The following is a 12075-nucleotide window of genomic DNA, read 5'->3' on the forward strand; positions in this document are numbered from 1 at the left end:
GCACGAGGTGTCTCCCCCTGCACCCTATTGCTTCCTGCAGGAGGGGGCCAATATGTGAGATAGATCTGGGGCAAAGATAGATCTTTGGGGAGCCACCGACCATCCCAATTCTCCCACAGCTGGCTGGGGGCGCTGCGGGGTCCCTGGGGGTGAGCTCTGAGGCTCTGGAGTCTGCCCCCCCACCGCATCCCTACCCCCCTAAGCTTTCCACACCCGCCAGCTGGGACCACACCCCACAACCCTGTCTGGAGCTCTGATAGCTGGGGGGAGGAGGAGGGGCAGCCTTCCAGATGTGGCTTGGGAGGCCAGGGGGGAGGGTCCGTGTCTGAAGGTTCTAGAACAGCGGGAGCCTGAGGGAGGAGCTGGGAGGAAGTGGAGAGGGGGCTGGAAAAGGTGGGACAGGACCCCAGGACACAGCAGGTCTCGGGGTGTCTCTGCTCAGATCTTGACTGGAGACGTCAGCGGCCCCTTCTCTCTCCTCCCTGGGGACCCTCCTGGCCCGGCCTCGGCTGACTCACCGCGCCGCGCCCCTCCTGCGGGATCGGGGCCGGCAAACTGTTCAGCCTAAAAATACCTCCCGCCGCCTCTGTCCCTCGGTCCCCGGTAAACACGGCGGCTCGAGCGTGTGAATGCGGAGACGTCTGGGGCGCCTGCCACTGGCAGTTTTGGGGGGCAGATAGGGCCTGCCCAAGCCCTTCTCCCTCCCTCCAGATACCCCTTTCTGCTGGTGGTGCAGGACAGGGCAGAAGCTGGGGATCCCAGAGATAGGCTTCCCCCACAGCTCCCCATGCCCCTGCCAAGCTCCGAGGCATGCCCAGAGTGGGAGTCAGGGGTGGGGTCCCCGCCGGCTTCACCCGGATTCCCCCTGTTTCCTGCGCTCGCTGGGGTCCCCAGCCCCTCCAGCACCCCTGGGAAATGGCCCGCCAGGAGGGGCTCCAGAGGGAGCGTCTGGCCGGTAGCATCCCTGGCAGCCTTTACCTGTCCCCCAAACTCAGGATGACAGAAGGGCGCGGAGTCTGCGGGGACCCCGAATGTGGAGGGGACGGCTCCATTCTGAACTGAGAACTTGGTGCAAACTAGGCCCAGCCTGCATAACCAGTAGATTGTCCAAATTGAGGGGGCTACCTATCGGTGAGGGGGGGGCAGAGACCCTAGGATGAGGGTCCCCAAGCGCGCAGGGCCACGGTCAGCGGGTACCAGCTCCTGCCTGAGTCAGCATCTCCATGGCAACGGGGCCCAGCCGGATGTGCGGAGCCCCCCCAGTCACCCCGTCTGCGCCATCACGGCCGCCTCGTCGCCTGCCCAGGCCACGGGCAGCTATTTTTACCCAGTGATGCCCACTTTCCCCGGGGGGCCCCCATCCCTGCATCCCTGCAAGTGGCCGGCAGAGCTGACGGAGCAGGTGGATGGGGTGATGTGGGGCAGGGAGGAACCTGCGTGCTGCGAGACACGGGTCCCCGTGGGGAAACTGAGGCAGGGCTGGAGTCTCTCCAGCTTCAGCCTGCATGCAGTCTGCATGCTGCCCCATGGCCTTGGCACAAGACTCTCCTTGGGCACCCCAATACTGCAGGCTTTGTACTGCCCTGTTGGATCTCATCAGCCTTGAATGTGGGCCCCTCGCAGAATCTCAGTTTACCTGCCCGCGCAGGGGCACTGGAGAGGGAGCAAAGAAGGCGCCATATCGTGGGAGACCCTTAGTGTATGGGGGTGGGTTGCCTTGGGGTGACCGACCAGCAAGCAGGCCTCCTACAGACCCACAACAAGGACCACTGGTCCAGCCAGGCTGTGCCGGGAGGAATTGGAACTCCAGTTCCTATAGGCTGACTCCGGGGGTGGGGTCCCCCATTCAGCGCTCCCTGGTGGCCTCTGGTGTCGGACACTGGTCACGGTGGGTCCCCAAGACCCCCTATAACTTCTCCAGACCTCAAGGAACCCCGCCAACACACCAAACAGCGGTAACACAGCAGCCAGGCCGGGCTGAGCGCTCCGGGCTGGCTAGCAAGGGGTTAAGCCGCCCTGGCCCCGCAGCCCTGGCTCTAATTAGCGGGGCGCAGAAGGGGGGCGGCCTGCCTGGAGGAGGGGAGGGCCGGGGCGCCCCTCGGCCAGCCAGGCCCCGCAGCCCAGCCAAGCCCCGCGTATCTCCAGAGCCGCCTGAGCAAAGCCCGCCCCGGAGCGCGGTGGGGGAAACCGAGGCCCAGGCAGCCTCCCCCAAGCCCGACCCCGGAGGCCGGGGGATCGCCCAGCACTTCCTGGGGAGCCAGAGAGTCGGCGCCACCCCCGCCCCGCACCCCTGGGGGCGGACCCCGCCGCTGACGTCGCTGTGACGCGCGTGCTTGGTTAACCCTGGGGATGCCAAGGCCCCGGGGCCCAGCTCCCCGCTTAGGTCCCAGGGCCCTCGAGTCCACGGGGGGCCCCATCCCGCCCCCATCCCCATTTCCACCCCGGGAGCCGCCGAGGCTCGGCCTGCGACCCCCGCCCGGCGCCCCGGCCCTGACCCTTGGGGAGGGCGCGCCCTGAGCGCGCGCGCCAACCCACCCCCGCCCGATTTGGGGGTGCAGAGGGGGACGCAGGGCCGGGCCAGGCTCTGGTTCTTTCTTCCATCTGCAGCCCCGCCCTGCCCGCCGGGGGGAAGTGAGAATTAGGGGGCCCTGCCCTCCCCCAGCCTCCCCACTTCCTCCTGGGGCCTGGGGCAGGGGAGGAAGGCCTGCGATTGTCTGGGACTGTAGGGGTCCGCGCACCCCCCAAACCTGCTTCCTGCTGGGGGGGGTCTCTCTTGCTAGTCTAAGGGGACTTGGACACCAGATGGACCCTTCCCTCTCTTCGTGTCTGTCTGGGCACCCCCAGCCCCCAGCAATTCTCTAGGCCCAGGGTGGAACGTCACCGGCCGCAGACGTGGGTGGGGGCCGCCCCAATATCCCCCAGAGCGGAGACACCTTCCTGGGACCGCGTGGAGAGGCCCTGACCCAAGGCCCTGCCCGTCTGACACCTCCAGCTCCTGCCTTGCTAGTTATGCCAGTTGGACCCCAGACTCCAGCTCAATGGTCCCTCTCTGGGCTCAGGCTTCCAGCTCAGAATTTCAGGGCTGGCTGCCAGGGAAGGGGGCTCAGTCAGCACCCATGGGACAGAGCTCAGTTAGTATCCACAGGGGTCAGTCTGAGATGTGTTGAGATGTGCCGGGTGTGTAAGGGGTGGTAGGTCCCCTAATTCCTGCCCTGCCCGCCGCTGACAGCTTCCTCCTGGCTCTGTGCAGGTCTCTGGGCCTGTCCAGATGTGACCCCTCAGCCGCCCAGGGAGGAAACTGAGGCAGCAGCACTCAGCACATTTGCTGGGACGAGCTGCTCTTCTGATGGATTCTCCATTCCCAATTCATTCGTCCTGGGCTCCGGGCACTCGAGGGTCAGACCAGGTCCAGAGCACCCTACAAGGGATACCCAGATTTCTTCTCATCCCATCTTTTCTTTGTTTTTTTGGGGGGGTCACACCTGGCTTGTGCTCAGGGACCACTCCTGGTAGGGCGCAGTTCTCTGCAGTTCTGGGTCTCACTCAGACCCTCATGGGCTGCTTGCAAGGCGGGGGGCCTCCCCACTGCGCTGTGTGCACCCTCATTCCATGTTTCAGGGGGATTCTCTTCTGTTCCTGGACTCAGTGGTTTCCTCTCAGGACACCTGCTGGTTCTTTTGGCACTCTTGATTCAAAACTAGAGTTTTGGGGGATCGTGAATGGGAGCCCTGTCCCGCCCACTTGACCTTCCACGGACAGACCATCAGCACAGATTGGGATCGAGGGGAACCCCCTACAACCTGGCGGGTAACCTGCACACCGGGATGGAAAGCATTTTTGGGAACTCGGACTCCAAGAACTCAGATCCACGAGCCTGGATCCCAGCCGGGGTTTGAGGCCGTACCGGGGGGGCCTCGAGTGACCGCCGAGCCCCATCCCTGTGACCCCCATCTGCTAGACCCAGACACCTGCAGGGGTGGGGCGGAGCGGGGCGGCGCCGGCCCGAAGAAACCTGATCCTCTGGAATGCGAGGCCCAGACGCGCCCCCCGGCCCGAGCTGCGCCCCTCCCCCGGCTCCTCTTGGGGCCCTGCCAAGGCGGGGATGGGAAGGATGTGGGGAGGAGTAGGGGGCCCAGCGAACCCCCCTGGTTCAGGGACTCCCCCACTGAAGCTGCACCCGCCCTGGCGTCTTCTGGGGAGCCTCTGGCTGTCCCCCATCTGCCTCCCTCTGTTTCTTGTACAACAATTTGTTTTCGGGGTGCAGCCGCGAAGCCCCTCCAGCTCCACGCTCCCTCCTCCTTTCCCTCTCTTCAAGTCAGCTTGAGGGCTTTTTCTTTGGCTGTTCCAAGGAAAGGTCTGAGGGTTTGGTGGCTTTGCGCCCCTGCGTCTGCTGTGGGGAGAAGGGGGAGCCCAGGCCACCCTCAAAACCTCCCGGCCCCAACAGCAGAGCAGCGTGAGGAGGAGGGCCCGAAAGTCCATCGGCCAGGCGGCTGGGCCTTGTGCTGGGGCGGGGACGGTCCCTCCGCCCCGGCCAGTTTGTTTGTTTGTTTTCATTATCTGGCGCGCGTGCCTCCCAGCTCAGCCGGGTGAACAGGCCGAATGCGGAGTCCCGGGCGCGAGCCAGGCCCGGCCCTTCCCCCAGTGCTATCTGTCATTCCCTGGTTCCTTCCCAGCCGCCGCCCAAAGCACAAACACCACCACCCCGCCCCCTGTAGCATCCCGGGCTTTGGGTCAGAGGGACGGAGCTAGTGCCAGCAGAGGCTGCCCAGAGTTTCAGTGCCTGCGGGCCAGGACATCCTGGCAGCCAGTCAGCTCGGAGCAGTGCCAGAGGTCACCTGGAGGAGGTGATTTAGGGTGTGGGGTTTGGAAGGGTGAGTAGGAGTTTTCTATCACTTGGCTTAGGAAGGTGACTCCAGAACTGAGAACAGCAGTTTTGGCTCAGAGGGCTGGAGGCCCACAGTCTTTGATGCAACTCCCCCGAAGTTCATTTTTTCCCCCCAGTAAAGTTACAGGACAGTTTCGGTGTCCATGAGGAAATGGGGTGCCATCTACCCGCGCCCACAAAGTCCATTCACCTAGGCTCCCCGGAAGTGCCCATTAGGGGCAAAGGCCAAAGTCCTGGAACCCAGCTGGCCTGGTGCCCACATCACGCCCTGGCACCGCCCCCCTCGGACCTAAGCAGCTCAGAGGGGCCGAGCGATGGGCCAGTAGGGAAGGCTCTGCCTTGCACACAGCCAACCCAGGTTCGATCCCCAGCACCGCCTTGGGTCCCCCAGCACAGAAATAGGAGTGACCCGAGCACCGCCCTAGAGGGACTCTTTTTTTGTTTGGTTTGGGGTCACACCCACGGCGTTCGGGCGCTCAGAAATCGCCCCTGACAGGCTTGGGGATGCTGGGATTCGAACCACCTTCTGTCCTGCATCAGCAGCAAACGCCCTACCGCTGTGCTATCTCTCGTCCCCAAGAATGACTCTTGAGCACTGAGTCCCCCGAACATCGCCAGGTGTGGCTTCTCCTTAAAAAAAAAAAAACAAACGAACTCCGGAGTGGGGTTCAGAAGCTCGCCCAGCTCCCCCTTACCTGGTTGTTACAGGCTTCGGGGTACACCGGGAACCGGCCCCACGTGCACAAACACCCATTCCCCACCCACTTGCTCCCTCGGTCCTGGCTCCCGGCAACCCGGGTCATGTGCTGCCCTCCTGGCCCTTTGACCCCAGAGCCCAGAGGGGGTGTGACTTGGCACTGCACTGCGGGAAGCTGGCTGGGTGGGCACCTGCTTGGAACTCAGTGCGCCCCATCTTTGGGGATACTTCCCAGGAACAGGCTGGCAAGTTTTAGACAAAGGCTATGCAAAGGCCCTGAGGCAGGAAGGAGGGAGAAAGGGTGCTAGCCCCCCTCTGCAAGCGGCCTAGTACTAGGAAGGTCCCTGCGTGGGTTCTGCCCTACCCACATCCGTCCCCACAGCCGCGCAGGCGGCTCCAAGGACGATAAGGACAGGTAGTAATTAGCTGCAGGGAGGCTGTGACCACAGCCGCGCGTTCCGGCCCAGAATATTTTTTTGGGGGGGAGAAGTTGGGCTGCGGGAGTCCAGAGCCCCCCTGCACCCTCCCCCTTAAGGACTCACGGGCCTTAACCCTGAGGGACCAGGGGCAAGGAGACTGGGGTTCCACCGGGTGAATGGGAGCTTGAGTCTGGTGCCAGGCCCGGTTGGCAGGGCGGGGACAGCACCCCACCCAGGAAGAGGCGCACCACGAAAACCAAAGCGCTTCTAGCAACTTCTAGCTACGGGTCCAGCACCGACCGCGTGGGCGGCCCAAGATATACTTATTTTATTATTATTATTACTTTTTAGCTTTTAGGCTACACCCAGCGATGCTCCGGGCTGGGCTGACTCTGGCTCTGCGCGCGGGAGTCACTCCAGGCGCGCTTAGGGCTGGGGGTGCCGACGGGATGCCCGGGCTCGAACCCGTGTCAGCAGGATGCAATGCAAGCGCCCTCTCCCCGCCGTGCTGTGCTAACAACTCTCAGGTCCAGGGGGGCCCCCACCTAGATCCTAAGCTGCTCCTCCTCTTTTGCACCGAGTGCGAAGGCCCGATCCGCGGGCCCGATTCCCCCGCCCGACCGGCCTGGGCCCACCGCGCGCGGCCCCTGGGAGGAGCTTCGGGCGCATCACGCCACCGGGGGCGTGTCCGGGCCGCGGGGGCGTGTCCTGGCGGAGCGGCGGGGGCGTGTCCGGCGCTGCGCGTGCGCGCGGGCCCGCCCTCCGCATGACGTCAACCCAGAAGCCCCCGCGCTGTTGTGGCCGTGTGCCGCGCGTCGCCGGGGCAACCGCGGCGGGCCCCGCCCCTTGGGCCGCATGCAAATGAGCGACGTCACCCGCGGCCAATGGCGAGCGCGCGCAGTGACCTCATCGCGCCGAGCCGAGGCTATAAAAGGGGCGCGCGGGCGGCGCGGCGGCCGGAGCCGCCGGCAGCGCAGGGCCGGGCGGGCCGGGGCGGGCCGTGCCGGGCCGGGCGTAGCGTCGCGTCCTCGGGGCACTCGCAGCCTGCGCAGGGGAGGGACGCCGGGGCCCCCCGCGCGGCTGGGGCCACTCCCCCCAGCGGGGCCGGGCCGGGGCGGCGGAGGATGGAAACGCCCTTCTACGGCGACGAGGCTCTGAGCGGCTCCGGTGTCGGCGGCGGCGGCTCCTCCGGCTTCGCGTCCGGCCTGTTCCCCGGCGCGGGGGCCCCGTCGGCGGGCGCGATGATGAAGAAGGACGCGCTGGCGCTGAGCCTGGGCGAGCAGGTGGCGGCGGCGGCGGCGGCGGCGATCAAGCCCGGCCCGGCCCCGGGCGCCCCGGGGCCGCCGGTGGCGCCGGGCCCGGCCCCGCTGCGCGTGGGCCCGGACGGCGTGGCGGGCGCGGCGCAGGGCGCGGCGGGCCCCGACGGGCTGCTGGCGGCGCCCGAGCTGGGGCTGCTGAAGCTGGCGTCGCCGGAGCTGGAGCGCCTCATCATCCAGTCCAACGGGCTGGTGACCACCACGCCGACCAGCCCGCAGTTCCTGTACCCGAAGGCGGCGGCCAGCGAGGAGCAGGAGTTCGCCGAGGGCTTCGTCAAGGCGCTCGAGGACCTGCACAAGCAGAACCAGCTGGGCGCGGGCAGCGGCGTGTCGGCCGTGCCCGTGGCCGGGGCGCCCTCGGGCACGGCGGGCGCGGCGCCCCCCGGGGAGCCGGGCCCGGCCGCGGCCACGCCCGAGGCGCCCGTCTACGCGAACTTGAGCAGCTACGCGGGCGCCGGCGCGGGCTCGTGCTCGGTCTCCGTCTCCGGGCCCGGCGCGGCCGAGCCCGGCGTGCCGCCCTTCCCGCCGCCGCCGCCGCGCCTGGCCGCGCTCAAGGACGAGCCGCAGACGGTGCCCGACGTGCCGAGCTTCGGCGACAGCCCGCCGCTGTCGCCCATCGACATGGACACGCAGGAGCGCATCAAGGCCGAGCGCAAGCGGCTGCGCAACCGCATCGCCGCCTCCAAGTGCCGCAAGCGCAAGCTGGAGCGCATCTCGCGCCTGGAGGAGAAGGTGAAGTCGCTCAAGAGCCAGAACACCGAGCTGGCGTCCACGGCCAGCCTGCTGCGCGAGCAGGTGGCGCAGCTCAAGCAGAAGGTGCTCAGCCACGTCAACAGCGGCTGCCAGCTGCTGCCGCAGCACCAGGTGCCCGCGTACTGAGCCCGGCCCGCCCCGGGCCTGCCCGGACTCCGCGCAGGGCGCCAAGGACTCGACAAGCCGGGCCCCACGCCCCCGGGGCCCAGAGCGCATGATGACGAAGCCCCCGTCGGCCCCCCGAGCGCGCCCCCGGACGCCCCTTTGTGCCACGGCCGCTGCTGCTGCTGCCGCCGCCGAGAGACAGAAAGGCCGACCGGCCGACAGACAGACCCACCGACCGACTGACCGTCGGGCTGGGAGGGGCCCCGCGTTTCCTCGTTCTCGGTTTTGTTGTGTTGTTTTGTTTGTTGTTTCATTGGCGGGCCCCTTTTGTTTTTAAGGTTGGTTGATGTTTGGTTTGTCAGTCGTTTCTAGTTCTGGAAAGAGAGAACAACAGAGTGTCCGGATCCCTCCCTATTTATGTTTCTCTGTTCGGGAACACAAGGTGGTTGCGAGCGAGCGAGCGAGCGAGCGTGCGTGGAGTTCTTGCGTTGGTTCTTTTCTTCTCTTTTATTTTTTTTAAGAAATAGTAGGAAGGAGGAGGAGGAGGAGGAAAAAAACAAGCCCCTTGCTGCGCCCCCCTCTGCGGCCCAGGCCCTTCCTTCTGTGCTCTCTCCGTCCCTCCCGCGCGCCCTTTTGTTCTGCCTTGTTTTTGACTTTTTTTCCCTTTTCTTTTGTGTGAGCTTCTGTGTGTGTGTGTGTGTGTGTGTGTATGTGTGTGCGCGCAAGCGTGTGCCGGTTGCGCTGTGCCCCGAGCCCACATTCCTGTTTGTAACCCTGGGTTCGCCCGGTTCGCTGTTTTCAGTAAAAATCTCGTTACGCCAGCTCGTCTGTCTCCGCGCCGCCTCCTTCCCTCCTTCTCCCCCGTCACGGCCCCGGCGTGCGGGGCGGGGCCTGGCTGGTTCCCCGGGCCCCGCACCCCTCGCGCTCCGGCCTCCACCCCATGCGCGGGGGCGGATCCGCACATCTGGCGCGCGGCGAGCGCCCTCTAGGCGCGCCCGCGGGTGGCCGGAGGAAAAGGGGTGGGCCCGGAAGGAAAGGGCGCAGGCTCCACCAGCCTCCTGGCCCCGACCCACCCGCCGGCCCGGGGAAGTTGGGGTGGGGGTGGGGGGTCCCTCGGCTTATTGTGCGCTTGCTTTTACCCTCCGTGGGTGGGGAAACTGAGGCCCAGACTCTGAACCGCCCTCTCCAAGAGAAAGGGTGGAGCTGTGGACACTCATGTCCTGCTGGGAACAGGGGTGTGGCCGTGCTGGCCTGCCCTGAGCTGCTGTCCCTGGGACTTGCACAGCTCACAGCCCACTGCACGCCCTGGAGCTGGAGGCCTGCCTGGTCCACCCACCATTCACCCCACACCCCCGCTGTGTAGCTTCCACTCCTCGCGTCCCCGCCTGACCCCAGGGCCGTGGGAGGCTGTGGGCGCAGCTAATTCTGCTCTGAGCTCCTGACAGGTCCCCCCACTTAGTTCTAAGATCCAGAGGGGCCAGAGCCACAGCACAGCAGGGAGGGAGGACGCCAGTGACCCGGGTTCCAATCCCAGCATCCCATAGGGGCCCCTTGAGCACCGCCAGGTGCCAGGTGTTTGAGTGGCTCAAACTCCAAATGCAAAAGGGAAACGTGTTCTTTGCCGACCTGATTTGGTCCTACGAAACCAGCAGAGACAGACCCTGCAGGGTTTGGTGGGGAAGCAGATCCAGGGACCCCAACTCGGGCTCCTGGCCGAACCTCTTTTCTGCAGCCCTGGGGGCCTCCCCGTACAAGCCAGGCTTTTATATTTACTGGGCCGGAGCAAGAGCACAGTGGGGAGAGCGCTGCCTCCACTGGGTGGGACCCCACAGCATTGTCGCAGCCCTGGTTTAACACACACCTCTGAGGCTCCAGCCCCCTTGGCACCACAGACACAGACTTACTGGCAACCCAGAGTTCCCACTGCACCAGGAAGAAAAGGCTCAACAGTCCACAGGCACTGCAGGGATTCTGGTCCTGGCACTGAGGAGTGACCCGCCAAGTACACCCAGTGGAGGATCTCCTAAAAGGAAAAAACAACACTGTCTCTGCAAGAATGGCCTAGTGTGTGAGCAGGCAGGTGGCTGCATAGATGGACAGAGACAGACCATGGGGGTCAGGGAGGGCCGTGACCCAGGCTTCGCTCCACTTCCCTGCCCTAACTGATTGCCACATTGGCCTGTCTCTGCCTCTGGCCCATCGCAACCCCCCCCTCTTATCTGCACCCTCAAATCCAACCTCCTCCATACCATGACCAGGAGCCTGTGGACAGACCCAGGCTTGGTCCCCACATGAAAGACCGAGACCAGGCTTGGGGCACCCCAGAATCTTTTTGGGTGAATGCCTCAGCCCCTTTACTCTGCCATCCTGGTGGTAAGGCTGAACCCCCAACCACTCTGGGGATCCACTTCCTTACTGTGTCCCCTTTCTCCCTTGCTACCACCTCTTACATTCCTCTCAGTCCCCCAAAAAACAACTCTTGGTTCAGGGGCATGTCTGGGACACAACAGGGTTTCCTCAGTGTCCTCTGCTTAGTACCCCAGAGACACCCCCCCACCAGGACAATCTGCTGGAACCTTCCACCCCAGGAGCCCATGTGATTGGCTAGAACCTGGTGGCGTGTCACAGAGCTCACCCCTCCCCAGACTGGCCATTCGGGCTGGGGGCTTCAGCTCTGGGGGCAGGTGAGTGTCACAGCAGGAAGGCCGGGATGGGGGGGATTGGGTGGCCTTTTGGCTACCCACATAGGGGTACACCAGCACCATAGCTATGTGGGAAGGTAGACAGGGGTCCCGAAAAGCCTGAGTGGGAGTCTTGGCTGGGGATTGCATCCTAGAGTCTGTCTAAACTGTTGGGGAACATAGGCAGGGGTCTTCACATGCATGACCCGTAGGGGAAACTGAGGCTCAGAGGGGTCCTTCCAAAGCTAGTGGGCTCCTTGTCCTGCCTATATTGTTGTCCAAGTACTTGGGACATACCAGGGTCAGTGAAAACCCCGCAACAAACACCCCAAATCACAATTCTGACAGTGTCCCACGTCCACCCACCACCTACAGTCCACCCACTTGTATGGGAAGCTTTGGTCATCAGCTGCCCTCTGTCCTCACTCCAGGGATTTGGCTATGATCCATCCCCCACACACAACAGCCATCAGGCCACATCATTCTCCTGCCCCTGGTTCGCCCAAAGAACCACCTACCCCACTCGCCCCCCCATCTCTCTATCTCTCCAACCACCTATCTTTCCAACCACCATCCATTCATCTATCCACAGACCTACGCACCCATCACCCAGATACCAGTTATCCATCTTTACATCCACTTTTTTGTTTGGTTTATTTTGGGGGGGGGGCCCACATGTGACATCTCAGGATTTATTTCTGGCTCTACACTCAGAAATCGCTCCTGGCAGGCTCGAGGGGCCATATGGGATGCCAGGGATTGAACCCAGGTCCTTCCTAGGTTGGCCACGTGGAAGGCAAACACCCGCCAGCTGTTATAACTCCAGCCCCACATTTTTATTTCTTTTGGTTTTGGGCCACACCCAGCTGTGCTCAGGGGTCACTCCTGGCAGGCACTGGGGACCATATGGGATGCCAGGATTTGAACCATTTTTGGTCCTGGGTCGGGCACTTGCAAAGTAAATGCCCTACCACTGTGCTGTCTCTCTGGCCCTTGTTTGTTTATTCTTGCCACATCTGGTGGTGCTCAGTGGTTACTCCTGACTCTCACTCAGGAGTCATTCTCGGGACCCTGTAAAGTGTTGGAGATCAGATCTGAGCTAACTGCATGCTCTTCCTCACTGTTCTTTCACCCTGGACTCTTAATTTCTTGGGGAGCTCCCAAGCAGTGCTTAGGTGGTCCAAGGATTTCTCCAATGACTTCCGGTCTATTGGTTTCC

At 64.1% G+C, this 12075-nt stretch overlaps 1 protein-coding gene across 1 annotated transcript; it reads left to right on the forward strand.

The window, feature by feature from the left end:
- The first annotated feature begins 7015 nt into the window (after positions 1-7015).
- On the forward strand, positions 7016-8243 carry JUND (JunD proto-oncogene, AP-1 transcription factor subunit). The gene has a single exon (XM_049787716.1). It carries the CDS (start codon positions 7126-7128, stop codon positions 8194-8196), a length of 1071 nt encoding a protein of 356 aa, XP_049643673.1. The 5' UTR covers positions 7016-7125; the 3' UTR covers positions 8197-8243.
- Positions 8244-12075: the final 3832 nt, after the last annotated feature.

This window comes from Suncus etruscus, chromosome 15 (assembly GCF_024139225.1).
Source record: "Suncus etruscus isolate mSunEtr1 chromosome 15, mSunEtr1.pri.cur, whole genome shotgun sequence".
Taxonomy (NCBI): Eukaryota; Metazoa; Chordata; class Mammalia; order Eulipotyphla; family Soricidae; genus Suncus; species Suncus etruscus.